The sequence below is a fragment of the Gallinula chloropus genome (assembly GCF_964237585.1).
Source record: "Gallinula chloropus genome assembly, chromosome: 26".
Lineage (NCBI taxonomy): Eukaryota > Metazoa > Chordata > Aves > Gruiformes > Rallidae > Gallinula > Gallinula chloropus.
This window is the reverse complement of record NC_140111.1, coordinates 5,111,205-5,124,729: the sequence shown is the minus strand read 5'-3', so window position 1 is coordinate 5,124,729 and position 13,525 is coordinate 5,111,205. Positions and strand designations below refer to the sequence as shown.

Genomic DNA, 13,525 nt, shown 5'->3' with positions numbered 1-13,525 from the left:
TATTATTCTGACACCTACTGTGCTGGTGTGTGTTACAGGGAGAAGTGGTTGCCCTGCCCCTGGGAAGGGTAATTTCCCCCTCCTTTTGCTTCAGGAGGGAGCTGGAATGGGTTGCCCAGAGAGGGGGTGGGTGCCCCGTCCCTGGAGGTGTTCAAGGACAGGTTGGATGGGGCCCTGGGCACCCTTGTGTAGCTCCAGGCCTGGAGGTTGGTGTCCCTGCCTGTGGCAGGGGTGTTGGAGCCCTATGACCCTTGGGTTCCCTTCCAACCCATGCCATTCTATGATTCCAGGGATATGGAGAGACCTTTTGCCTGGCCTTGGGTAGACCTGCCGTCCTTGGAATGGCTTAGTGGCTCCCATCCTGCACAAGACCCCCTGGGTTGTCTTCTCCTGGCACACCCAGCCAAGACCCCAGAGCTTCTGCTCTGCTTGTGGGCAAGTCCTCTGCAGCCCTTGGTACCCCACAGCAATGGGCCCCAACTCTAGGAGCTACGGGAGGTGCCGCTGCAGGTTGGGCCAAGGAGACAGGTGGGCTTGGAGGACCTGCAGACCCCCTGAGCTGCCCCATGCCATGCTCTGTGGGGCCCAACCCACCCCACCCAGCCCCACAGGAGCACGTCAGCATCATGGGGAGAAGGCAGGAGTGGGCAAAGGAGGTGTCTGTGTCAACGTGTGGCGGGAGGACGAGTCACCTCCGGGACCTGCTGACGTCCCTGAGGGCCGTGGGTACAGCGTCACCGCTGAGCGTTTGCTCTGGCTGGAACAGCTCGTCCCAGGGCTGGTGTAATTCAAGTGGAGCATCGTGGTACCTGTGCCAGAGGGAGGAGGTGGTGTGACCCACTGTCCCCGTCCTCCAAAGGCCAGCGGTGAAACCCAAGCCCTGATGAATAGCAATGGGCTGGGGAAGGGCGCACGCAGCTGCCTGGCAGCAGCTCTGCTCTGCCCACAGGGCACGGTCTGGCCATTGTTGTGTGCCTGTGGAGCCAGAGTGGCCCAGGGGGAAGAGAGGTGGGGACACAGACCCTCCCCATGAGACCATCCTTACCTCCCATGCCACTGGGTACTACAAGAGGAGACCAAGCTGCTCTGGACTAGGTCTGTGTGTGTAATCAGAGGATGCCAAGGACCATGCAGGCAGCACGGTGGGGTTATCTGGCCTCTGCTGCTGCAAACCCTCTTTATTTTGTACCCTGCTCCCCATTTTCCCCCCACGGGGCTTTCCCAGGTACCTCCAGCATCTCTGCCTTGCTCATCACAGCTCCAATCCTAGGGCTTGGTAAAAATCCCCCCCGGTGCTGGCTGAGCCCACGGACATCCCCCATCACCTCTGCCTTGCCACAGTCACAGCTGGGCTGTGCTGTGCCAGAGCTGCCAGCAGCCGGGACCCAGCACTGTGGCGTGACCTTCCTGCTCTGCCAGGAGAAGGCACCTCTCCCATGGCATTTCTTTCCCTCCAGCTCCTCTCTGCAAGCCTTTATTTCTCCTCTTTCTTGCTTCAGGTCCCCCCCACGTACAAGGTGATGCTCCGGCTGGTTCCCAGCAGCCACCGGATGCTCAGAACCGGCAAAGAAAACCACCGAACCTGTAGAAGATGAAGGTTTGGGGAGGCCCCAGGCAGAGGCACAGGGGCTCTGGGGACCAACACGACTGGCAAAAGTACCCAAAAGTGTTTTTCACATGGAGTTACAGTTCAGTGCCTGCCCACGGCTGGTAAAGCAGGGCATGGAAGGAAGGGGCCTTTCGGTGTCAGGGCTCACCTTGGGGTGCTGGACCGCACTTGCCCAAGGATTCATCTCCAAAGGACACACAGAGATGGGTCTTGGTCATGACAAATGGGGTGCAGAGAAGGAGGTGACGCATCGTTTCGGCCATCTCTTTCCTCTTCTAGGCTCCCCCCTTCCCTGGAGCTGTGAGGACCCTCTGGGAGGCTGGGAATGGGAACTGGGGGACCCATCCCACTGCACCCTTCAATAACCAGAAGCCCCACAAACATCCCTCCCTTCCCACCCTGTTCCAGCTCCAACTCCTGCAACTGGGCCAGCACCAACCCTGCCCATCCCCTGCAGCACTAAACTGGGGAGGAGGGGGGGGGGGTTCTGCCCACACTGCTGTGGAGTTGGGGTCCAACCCTGGCGGTACCCCCCCACCCTTCACCTTCCCCTCCCCAAGAGATGTGGCAGTGCTGGCGACCACAACCCACTCCACACACACCCCTCCTGAGCTCATTCCAGGCTTTGCATCACCAAATGCTTCACCAACAGGCTCATCTCCAGCCCCCCCCAGTGCAGACCCACACCAGTGGTGGCCACCTCCATCAAATAACACCAGCATGGCGAGCACAGCCCGCGGACACGAGGCGGGAGGGTGCCCAGGGCGCAGGCACCAACACCCCAACGTCTGCGCCGCATTCAAAACCGTCCCCCAAGGGGAAAGTCCCTGCTGAGGAGGATTTACATGAGCAGGAAAGAGGCCGTCTCATGTAGCAGCAGCTTTGCCATTTTTAGGTACAGAGACCAAGCTGGTCGGAGCAGCCGCCGTGTTCTGCAGAAGCAAAGGCTGGAGGCTGGATGCTTCAACCAGCGGCAGTGGAAGATGGCTGATCTCCACACCAAGCTCTGGGTGCTCCAGGCAAACCTCTGGCTGGCAGCTCTGGTCACAGGTAGGTATCAACCAGGGGGGGTTCATGTTTTGGAGCAAGGGAACGTGCATCCCTCAGGGCAGTGAGGGGGGTCTCACCCAGGGCTGGCACCAAACACATGGGTTTTAAGCCCTGCTCCGTGCAGGAAGCCCCGAGCCCCCCAGCGCTGCATAGGCAGGGAGGACTGTTGGGGCTCAAGACTCAACACCTGCTTTGGGTTTCGGGTTTTGCTTCCTTTTGGGGTGTGGGGATGGGATGTGTCTGTCTCACCCTGCAGCTTGGGAGCTTTCTGGGGTGCCCGGCTGGTCCTGGCGGGAGCCTGGCGCAGGGTGGGTGCAGAGTCCGGCCAGCTGTGGTTGCAGGTGGCAGGAAAGAAGGGTTCTTGGTGGGGTTTTTTTTATCATTCCTTGCTCTCAGAGGCCTGAGGATGGGGCCAGCACATCGCTGAGGCCGTGGCCAAGCCACATCCCTTTGGTCCATGGGGTTTGGTGTCCAGCAGTGGAGGAGAAACGAGAGGGAAAAGGCTTTTTGGGGTGATTCGTGAGCCCTGTGTGAACATCCCTGCATGGCTGGTTCCCCTGTGCATCCTGTGGAGAAGCAGGAGCTAAACCCAGGACACAGCTCCCATCCCTTTGCAACCCTCTTGCCTGCAGCAGACCCCTGCCCTCGTGGCCAGAGGAGAAAGGGCACTTCAGGGGCTTCTGCTGGGTGCCCACCCAAGTCCAGCATGGAGCCATGGTCGCAGGTTGGCTCTCGTGGTGGCTCCGAGGGAGGGCAAGGGATGCTCAGCCCACCCCTGCAATGGAAATCTTGGCTTTGGAGGGGTGTGAGGGCTTTCAGGGTGAGGGGAGAGCCTTGTCTTTGTTAAAAACAGCAACAAAAGATGGAGAGCAAAGCCCTGTGTCCCGTCCGGCCAGCAGGAACATGCCCGACATGCAGGCACACATCTCCCCATCTCAGGCAAAACAGGCAGTGGGGCTGGAGGGGAGAGTTTGCCTGCAGAGGTGGGCAGGTTTTGGGGGGGAAACAGGACAGCACAGGCATGGAAGAGGCTCTGAGGCAGGGAGGGGACATCATGGCTGAGCCTAGAGATCCCTGTTGAGCTGGACAGGAGGGTCTGCAGCAGGGTAGGAAGGCTTGGGGCAAAGCTCAAGGTAGGGAATTCAACCTTCCTTCTTCTTCTTCATCTTCTTGGGAGGGGGGGGGAGGGTGTTGCAGCTGCCCCAGGGTGCTGGGAGGTGGTGCAGCCCCCCACCCCCGTGCCAGCTTCCCCACAGGGCGGTTTGGCGAATATTCGTCAGGCAGCCCGAGCTGGGCACTGAAGCAGGGCGGTAAACAGGGCTGGGGCTTCCTGCCCAGCTGCAGCAAGAGGAACCGAGGCACAGGGGCACGGGAGCTGTGGGCAGGGGCACCCATGGGTGCTGGGGGGGCTCCCTGCTTCACCCCACTTCCTGCGCTGCGTCACAGGTCCCGTGGCTCCATCCAGCGCCTTGTATGGAGGGTGGTCTGAGAAACAACCCCAAAGCCATGGCAGGGCTCCAAGCCCAGTGAACCCCCATCAGAACCCCCATCAGAGAAAGGGTTTCTGGTTGGTTCTGGAGATGGGGAGGTTAAATAAAGAGGTGTGAGCCTGGTTGGACCCGTTCCCAGCGGTGCCAGCATGGGTGGGTGTGAACAGCACGGGCAGGTTTCACTGGGATGTCAGCCAGAAAGCAGCTTGGAGAAGATTGGGGAGATGGGGTGGAAGGAGAGGGGTTGGTACCCCAGCCTGTGCTGTCCATGTCCCCTGGGCAGGGTGCTGGTAGGTGCTCCCAAGCACCCCATCCCACACAGCGTGGGCACACCGCATCCCACATGGGCTTGTCCCACCTGGGCTCTTGGCCACTGTTTCAGGACCCTTCTCCTCTCTTGTAGGTGTGATGTCAGCAGACAACAGCACGGGGAACAGCACAGGTAACCTCTCAGACCCTACATGTGTCCCCATCCCCATCCCCACCGGCTACACCGCAAAGGTGCTGGTTCCCCACAGAGCTGGAGATGTCCCATCACCCACAGACCTTCCCCATCACAGTTCCCAGGCTGTGACCTCCTCTGTGGCTCTTCTCCAGCCCTGCACCTTGCTGTCCCTCTGCCAAACCCGAATCTGTTCCATCTCCCCTGAGCACACAGGCACTCTCCCTCCACATTTACAGGGCAGGAACAATCCTTGTTTAGGGCTGGGCTCTGGGCTTGGGCACACAGAGCTCATGCCATTCCCACCCAGGGGGTGTTGAGCATGAACCCTGCCACCCAAACCAGCCCTCAAAATTCACCCTGGGACCAAAACACGGGCAAAAATATGAACTACAGCAAAATGCAGAACATGTGGAAGACTGAGAGGTGCCAGCTGGGGAGATAGGTCTGTCCTAGCAAAGCCCCCATGATGTCTGATGCCACCTGAGGAGATAGGTCTGTCCTAGCAAAGCCCCCATGATGTGTGATGCCAGTTGGGGGGATAGGTCTGTCCTAGCAAAGCCCCCGTGCTGTGTCTCAGCACAGGGTGTAATTTTGGAGCTGGGACTAACAAAATGTCCAGGATGGGGTGGGAACAAGTGTTGGGGTGAGGACATTCCCATGGGAAGCTGGAGTTTCCATTAAGGAATGCTCTCACCAGAGGTCTCTGAGTCCCAACCCAAGACAAAGCTGGAGGCTCCCAAGGCAGCAGCATCCATGCAGAGGGGATGCTCTCGATTTGGGAGATGCTGGTGGGGGGGGAAGGTCTCATGGGAGCTGCCCAGGTGCTGGGTCCTTGCCCACCACGACCACCCTTGTCCCCCTGGCAGGCCATGGGTGCCCCATGGTGCAGCAGCACCCACGCTACGTGGCAGCCAAGAAGAACATGTCCGTCCACTTCATCTGCTACACCCAGGAGCCCCAGGACATGCAGTGGTACAGGACGTCTGAGGACAGCAACGAGCTCCTGGAGCTGGACCAACGCGTCTCCCGCTACAGCGTGGAGAGACACCCCAACTTCATCAACCTCACCATCACCAGGATCAAGTACGAGGACAAGGGCATCTATGTCTGTGACAGGAAGAACCTCACGGTGGAGAAGAAGTGGCCACACTTGTGTGGGACAGAGCTTAGAGTCGTGGGTGAGTGGGAGGTCCCTGTTTCTCCTTCTCTCTTTCCTCCTCCATATGAACCCCACACCACGCTCCTACACCTCTCCCCGTGCTGGTGGTACCCCTTCAGGGGCAACTGGAGATGTTCCATGGCAGCACAGAGGTTTCTCTGCTCCTTACCAGCCACCAAGCAGCAGGACATCCTCCCCACATTGCCCTGCATGTCTATCCCATGGGGATGCATCCCAGGGACTGCACCCCCAAATACATCAGATTTTTCCCAGTCCTGGCTAGGGGTAGGTGCTGCCCAGACCTGGTCCCTGATGCCAACCCCCAGGGCAGTTTGCAATGCTCTGGTCTCTCCTGAGGAGGAGGACACGTCCTCCATCTCTCCCCCACCCCCTCTGCTGACACAGAAACCTGTGGCCATGCCGAGCTCATCCCTGTTCCCCTGGGAGCCCAGCATGGAGGTGGGACTTGGGGGGCTCACCCTGCGCTGCTTCTCCCAGGTAACAGCAACATCCAGCAGATCCAGAGCAGGAACACCCTGAAAGATGCCATCATCATCATCCAGTCCATTCTGTTGGTCATCTTCATCAGTGTCCCCACGCTCCTCTTCCTAGATAAAGTAAGTGACAGCATCTCCAGCACTGGGGATGTCCCCAGCTTTGTCACAGTGGTGCTCACAGCAGCGTCCTGTGTCCTGCTAGGGATGGGGATGGCCCAGCACTGGGCTTGGGGCTGTCACAGGGGAGCACAGCCAGCTGGAATGGGAAAGTAAAGCCCTAAAAGGGTGTGTGGGACTGCATGGACTTGCCTGTGGAAGCTGTGGGACCTGGTCTGGGGGATGAGTCTGGGGATGGGGGATCCTGATGGGTGCGGACACCCAACCTGTGATGCTCCTCTCCATAGGGTGAAGGCAAGGAAAGCCCAGAGGAGGACCACACCTACGAGGTAATGCTGCACTGAGTACAGAGATGCCTCTGTAGTACCAACCTGAGCCTGGAAGAGGCTGGTTGTGCCCTGGCTGGGTGTCTGCCAGGCACCACCACCTCTTGCAGGGCATCTTCCTCCCAAGTGCCTGTTGCACCCCCACCATGAAGAGCTGCTTGTGTGAAACCAAGCCAAGCTCTGGGCTTGCCCAACCATCTCCCTCCATCTTCTCCCTGCTCAGAAACCGCCCAGTTCTCCAGGGGAACAGCCCAGAGATGGGTCCCCATTTGAGGGTCCCAAGGGGGGATGCATCTTGGCTGATGCCATGGTGCCCTTCCCACGTCTCAATCTCTTCTTTCTTGGTGCAGGGCCTGGAGGTGGAGCAGATGGCCACCTACGAGGACATCACTCCTTTCCGGGACGTGAAGGCCAAGTGGACAGTTGGGGAACACCCAGGAGAAGAGTGAGGGGTCCTGCACCCACCACCCGCCCGGCTCCGGCAGCAGGGCGCCCTGCCAGCACCCCCAGGGCCCCCAGCTCCTGCCCTGGACCACGGCTCTGATGGACACCTGGATCCCAGGCTGCGATCCTGGGGCACAAGCCACCTCCAGCAGCCTCGTGCGGAGCTCAGGTCCTGCTGCCCTTGGGTGCTCACTTTGCTGTGCCCGGGCTGTGCCCACTAAGGCAGCTCTGCCACGGCTGTCACCCTTCCCACCCTGCTGATGAACCCCAAAAGCCTATGTAGAAACTAGGAGTCACCTGTAGTCCCCCTCCCCAGTAGCAAACTGGCCTCAAACCCCGGGGCAACCCACACCACGGCACCAAGCTCCTGCATGGTCAATGCCATGGAAGTACCAGGGTGGGTGGTGGATCTCTTCCAACCCTGCCTGGGAAGGAGAGCACCAGCCATGGTCACTCTCTGTGCTGCAAGGACCCTTCTGGGCCCTGAGACCCAGCTGCAGCCCTGGCAGAGGAGACAAGGTGAGCAGCACCGTGTGGGTGCTGGGAGAAGTGGATTTCGGGCCACTGCTCAGCTCTCAAGCCATAGGGGTGCCCAGCAGGCCAAGCTGGCACTCATCTGAGATGGGGGTTCCCCTAAAAGCACCTCCTTCTCCCCAGAGACTACAGGAAAAGTTGGGGAGACAGTCCTCATCCAGAGGGTCTTGCACAAGTCTTGCTCCTCTCCAGGCAAGAACTGGCCCATGTCATGAAGACATCATCCCCTTGGTGAGGGACATGTCCAACCTCAGGACCTATGGGAAGGATGTAAATTGTGGGACACCACTGTCCAACTGCTTTTAGAAGTCCTAATAAAGGTAACAGGTCAATTCACACCTTGCTCCATCCTGCCATCCCTGCTCCAGAGGTGTCCCATAACCCTGGTACCAGGGTGGATGGGATGCACTGGGAAGGAGGAGCAGCTTCATGGGTCCAAGTTTAGCTGGAAACCAAACTTCACCCTGCCAGGGCACCAAGTGTGGGCAGGGACATGAAGCTGAGAGGGTCTCCTGGAAGCTGAGCACGCATTAGGGGGGCTCATGGTCCCAAGACATCAGCTTGGGGTGAGAGACAAAGACCATCACTGGGAACTGAAGGAGAAGGACAGGGAGAAGAGGCAGGAGCTCTGCTCCCAGCCACATCTGGTCTTGCAAGAGAAGTCATAAAAACATCTGGAGCGGAGCAAAGCGGCGCTAATTGATTTTGTTCATCAAAACTATCTCAGCAGGGCAGCAGAGGCTGGGTGGGTGATGGGGCTCAGGGCTGCCTGGGCACCCAACACTGGGGCTCGAGGTCCAGGGAGGCACGGCCAGCACAGCACGGTGGGTTTGGCAGGATGAGGTGAGGGGCAAGGAGTGTCCCCCCCCCACAGAGCCTCTATGGCTTGTGACATACTCTGCCCTGTGAGGCCCCAGCTGGAGTCCTGTGTCCAGAGCTGGGGCCCCAGGACAAGGAAGATGTGGGGCTGGTGGAGAGGGGTCAGAGGAGCCACGGGGATGATCAGAGGGCTGGAGCAGCTCCCCTACGGAGAGAGGCTGAGGGAGCTGGGCTGGGTCAGCCTGGAGAAGAGAAGGCTGTGGGGGGACCTCATTGCAGCCTCCCAGTCCCTGAAGGGAACAGAGGAACAGGAGGGGAATCAGCTTGTTAAAGGGCAGAGACTGGCAGGACAAGGGGGATGGGGTGAAGCTGGAGGAGGGAAGGGTTAGATTAGATATTAGGGGGAAGTTCTTTGCAGAGAGAGTGGTGAGGGGCTGGAACAGGCTGCCCAGAGAGGGGGTGGGTGCCCCGTCCCTGGGGGTGTTCAAGGCCAGGTTGGATGGGGCCCTGGGCAACCTTGTGTAGCTCCAGGCCTGGAGGTTGGTGTCCCTGCCTGTGGCAGGGGGTTGGAGCTCTGTGACCCTTGGGGTCCCTTCCAACCCAGACCAGTCTGTGGTTCTGTGATTTTGGGCCCCAAGGAGACAGGACTGCTTTGCTTCCCAAAACAGCTGGCAGGACAGGGAGGGTAAAGCCACAGGGCTTCCAGCTGGGATGGTTCTTGGTTACCAGTAAACCACCTTCGTGGAAAACTGGAATTCAAACTAAACAGCAGGAAAACAGCATTTTAAGGTTAATTTATAGTAGTTATATAAAACTATCCCAAGTTAGTTGCACACACGTGGACAGAAATGTTACTTAAACATTTTACTTAGGAAAGTGATTCGTTCAAGAGTGTTCACAGCAAGAGAAGTGAACCAGCTCTTCCCAGTTTCCATCTCTGCCAAGGTTTTAGAACCAGCAGAGTTCACCCCCTCCATACAAAATGGATGAGGAAGGGCAGTTTTCTGAGCTTCCCAGTTCCCAACTGCTTTCTCAGCTCTGCATAAACAGACTCACTCCACTGACTTCACTGAATCACGTGAAAAGAAGGAGAATCTGCTGTTCACACCTGGAGAGGAAGCCACTGATGTCAAAGGCAGTTTCAGCAACCCCAGTTCCTCTCTGCCTCTTAGCCCAGGGCTTTGGCTTCCTTTAGGAAGCAGAAGTAAATAAGTGTTTCTAGTGTTTTATTTGAAGTTCTTAGAGCAATTCCTAGGGAGCCCAGAGACAGGGATTGCTGTCATTTTGTGCTGAGATTGGCTTGTTTCAAACATGTGTTTAATGTAAATAAATGTATTCTACCTTCCAGGCTCAGTATTCAGACAGGACAAGGGGCAATGGCTGCAAGTTGGAGCACAGGGAGTTCCACACCAACCTGGGGAAGAACTTTTCCCCAGTGAGGGTGAGGGAGCCCTGGGACAGGCTGCCCAGGGGGTGTGGAGTCTCCTTCTCTGGAGAGATTCCAGCCCCGTCTGGACACCGACCTGTGTGACCTGTCCTAGGGAGCTGCTTTGGCAGAGGGTTGGACCTGATGGGCTCTGGAGGTCCCTTCCAACCCCCGTGACACTGTGATTCTGTGCTTTGTCCTGATTTGTGTCCCTGCTGTCAGCAGGATGGCTGGACAAACAGACCAGGTTGCAGACCTGGAGCTCTTCAGCCTCCCCAGTAGAAATGGGTTTGGTGGAACTGAGCAGCTCAAGCTCCAGTAAATAAAACCCATCAGTCCAATCTCAAAAGGAATATGTACATCCCAAGCCCTGAGCTAGCAGAGGTAGCCAACTGTCACTTAAAATCTCCATCAACCACGTTGCTGCCCGTTGCAGTGCAGAGCCTGGGCCCTGGGCCAGCAGCTGGCTTCTCCATCAGGATTTCCTTGGTGCCATCCCACTCATCAGGCAGGGAAGGTTCTCTCCACACCACCACCCCAGCTTGGGGTGGGGAGGGGTTCAGGAGGACCCAGGGAGCATACATGCCTGCAAGGAAAGTTGCTTCACTCATTTGGATGGTGCTGATGATGCTCAGGGTGGACCACGTGCACCCTGAAGAGAACTGAGGGGTGGGGGTTTCTCTTTCTCCAAAGAAAAGGCAATTAGAGAGTGTCATGTTGGTTTATGAGGTTCTACTTTTGGGTCACAAACCCCCTAGCTTTCTGAAAGCTAGGAAAATGCCAAGCTGCTTGTTGAGAGTTGCTTATGCAACTGCAACTCTTGCCAGTGGCGTGTGTTTGCCCAGCCCAGCGTTTCCCAGCCCAGGCACTGCCTTCTCCACGATGCTTCTGCCTCATTTAATGCCCAAAGATGATCAGGGACAAAGCAAGCCTCAGGGGCACCACACAGTCTGCATCGTCCTGGTATCTCTGTGCTTGGCTGCAACCTAAAAAAGGTTGATTTAGAGACATGTTTTTACTAACAGAGCCAGAGAGGCAGCAGGGCAGCAAGTGATGGGCAGGACTGGGGGGCAAAGGTGCTGTACCAGTCTTGCTGCAATGGTGGAGGATGATCATTAATGGGCAGCAGAGCCTGGGCTGGGCTCTGCTCATCTCTGGCAAATATTGACATATTTAAACACAATCTGGAGTAGAAAAACACCCCCAGATGTTGCTGGCTATTGGGTGACGGGATACCTGATAGCTGCAGGACCCACTGTTCCCTCTCCTCTGGGGACTGACATTTATGCTGTGACACCACCACGTCTCCAGAGAGAAAACACCCGGGGGCTTCTCGGAACAGAGAGCGCTTCCCTGGCATGTTTATGAACGAGTTCTCACACCCTCTGCTCCAGCTGCCCCCAGGGATGATGCTGCCTCTCAGAAACTGGAGCCACACCAAGGAGGGGGGCATGGAAAACCCAGGGGACCCGTCTCAGCAGCCCTGAGCAGTGCCCAGAGCCCAGACAGAGGGATGAAACGGTGGTCTGGGGCAAGTGGTGCCTTTTGGGGAATAAAAGTCACAGGGTCTTAGAATTGTCTTGGCTGGGAGGGACCCTTTTGATTGTCAAGTCCAACCATCACCCTAACCTGCCATCCACTACTAAACCATGTCCCTCAGCAACATGTCTGCCTGTGTTTGAAATGCCTCCAGGGATGGTGACTCCAGCACCTCCCTGTCCTTTAAGCACATCCCAGGTTCTGTTTTGTTTGGCTCCAAAGCAGGGGTAGGTGTGCTGCAACCTCTTCTCCTTCCCATCTCCTCTCCCTCCCTTCCACACTACCCCTCTGCTTAATCCAGAGATCCCAGAATCAGAGAATGATTTGGGTTGGAAAAGACCTTCAAGATTGAGCCCAACTATTTATCCAGCCCTCCTAGGTCCAAGACTAAACCATGTCACCAAGTACAAGATCTGCTCTTCTTTTAACCCCTCCAGGGACGGTGACTCAGCCACCTCCCTGGGCAGCCTGTGCCAGTAACTTACAACCTTTTTAGTAAAGAAACTTTTCCTAATATCCAACTGAAGCTTCCCCTGGCACAACCTCAGACCCTTTCATCTTGTCCTGTCAGTAGCTACCAGGGAGAACAAACCAACCCCCACCTCACTACCACCAGCTTTTGGGTAGTTGTAGAGAGCAATGAGGTCTCCTCTTGGTCTCTTCTCCAGACTAAACAATCCCAGCTCCCTCAGCCTCTCCTCATCAGAGTTGTCTTCTAAACCCTTCACCAGCCTTGTAGCCCTTCTCTGGACACAGCTCAAGCATCAGAATGTCCTTCTTCTTTTGAGGGGTCCAGAACTGAACCCAGCACTTGAGGTGCAGCCTCACCAGAGCTGAGCACAGGGGGATGATCCCCTCCCTGGTCCTGCTGGCCAACCTGTTCCTGTCACAAGCCAGGATGCCCTTGTCCTTCTTGGCCACCCAGGCACACTGCTGGCTCATGGTCAGCAGGGTGTTGATCAACACCCCCAGCACTCTCTCCTCAGACAGCTCTCAAGCCACTTCATGTTTGCATTTCAGGTAAGAGCAGGAAGATGCTCACAACCAGATTCCCTCACAGCCTTGTCCTGCTGAGGATGTGAGAAACCAGACTGGGATTAGTGGTGGGCAGGCTGGTCCTGCAACCAGCACCTGGGAATGCCAGCTCTTCCTCACAGCCACAGCAAACCACATCACTAAAATCTTGGAGCCTTTGATAGCATGATAGAAATAACTCAGCAGAACTGGGATTCACCTGACCACATCCATCCAGCTGTATCCCTGTTAATAACAGAAGGGAAAACATCCCACTCATCTTTAGGTCAGAACTCTCCCAAACTGGCCAGTCTGGGGAGACTGCCAAGCGTGGGCCAAGGCAGGAAAATCAAGTGGACATGGCCAATTCCATGTTAACAGCACTGATCTGCTTTCATAGAATCACAGAATCCCAGACTGGTCTGGGTTGGCAGGAACCCCAAGGATCACAGAGCTCCAACCCCCTGCCACAGGCAGGGACACCAACCTCCAGGCCTGGAGCTACACAAGGGTGCCCAGGGCCCCATCCAACTTGGCCTTGAACACCCCCAGGGATGGGGCACCCACCCCCTCTCTGGGCAGCCTGTTCCAGCCCCTCACCACTCTCTCTGTACAGAACTTCCCCCTAATATCTCATCCAACCCTTCCCTCCTTCAGCTTCACTCCATCCCCCTTGTCCTGCCAGTCTCTGCCCTTTAACAAGCTGATTCCCCTCCTGTTCCTCTGCTCCCTTCAGGGACTGGGAGGCTGCAATGAGGTCCCCCCACAGCCTTCTCTTCTCCAGGCTGACCCAGCCCAGCTCCCTCAGCCTCTCTCCATGGGGAGCTGCTCCAGCCCTCTGATCATCTCTGTGGCTCCTCTGACCCCTCTCCAGCAGTCCCACATCTTCCTTGTCCTGGGGCCCCAGCTCTGGACACAGGACTCCAGCTGGGGCCCCACAAGGGCAGAGATGGGCTCCTCAACGATGACAAAACCTTTACTGGCAATAAACAGCACAACATCGGGAAATCACCACCCTGATTTCAGCCGTAGGCAACCAACCTCCCCAACCTTTCC

General features: G+C 57.2%; 1 protein-coding gene across 1 annotated transcript; it reads left to right on the top strand.

Moving 5' to 3' along the window:
• Positions 1-2,592: 2,592 nt before the first annotated feature.
• CD79B (CD79b molecule) lies at positions 2,593-7,142 on the top strand (the record flags this gene model as incomplete). The annotated part of the gene is made up of 6 exons (XM_084275564.1): positions 2,593-2,659; positions 4,553-4,591; positions 5,461-5,772; positions 6,252-6,370; positions 6,655-6,696; positions 7,044-7,142. The coding sequence occupies 6 exons, from the start codon at positions 2,593-2,595 to the stop codon at positions 7,140-7,142; spliced, it is 678 nt and encodes a 225-aa protein (XP_084131690.1).
• Between the last annotated feature and the right edge of the window lie 6,383 nt (positions 7,143-13,525).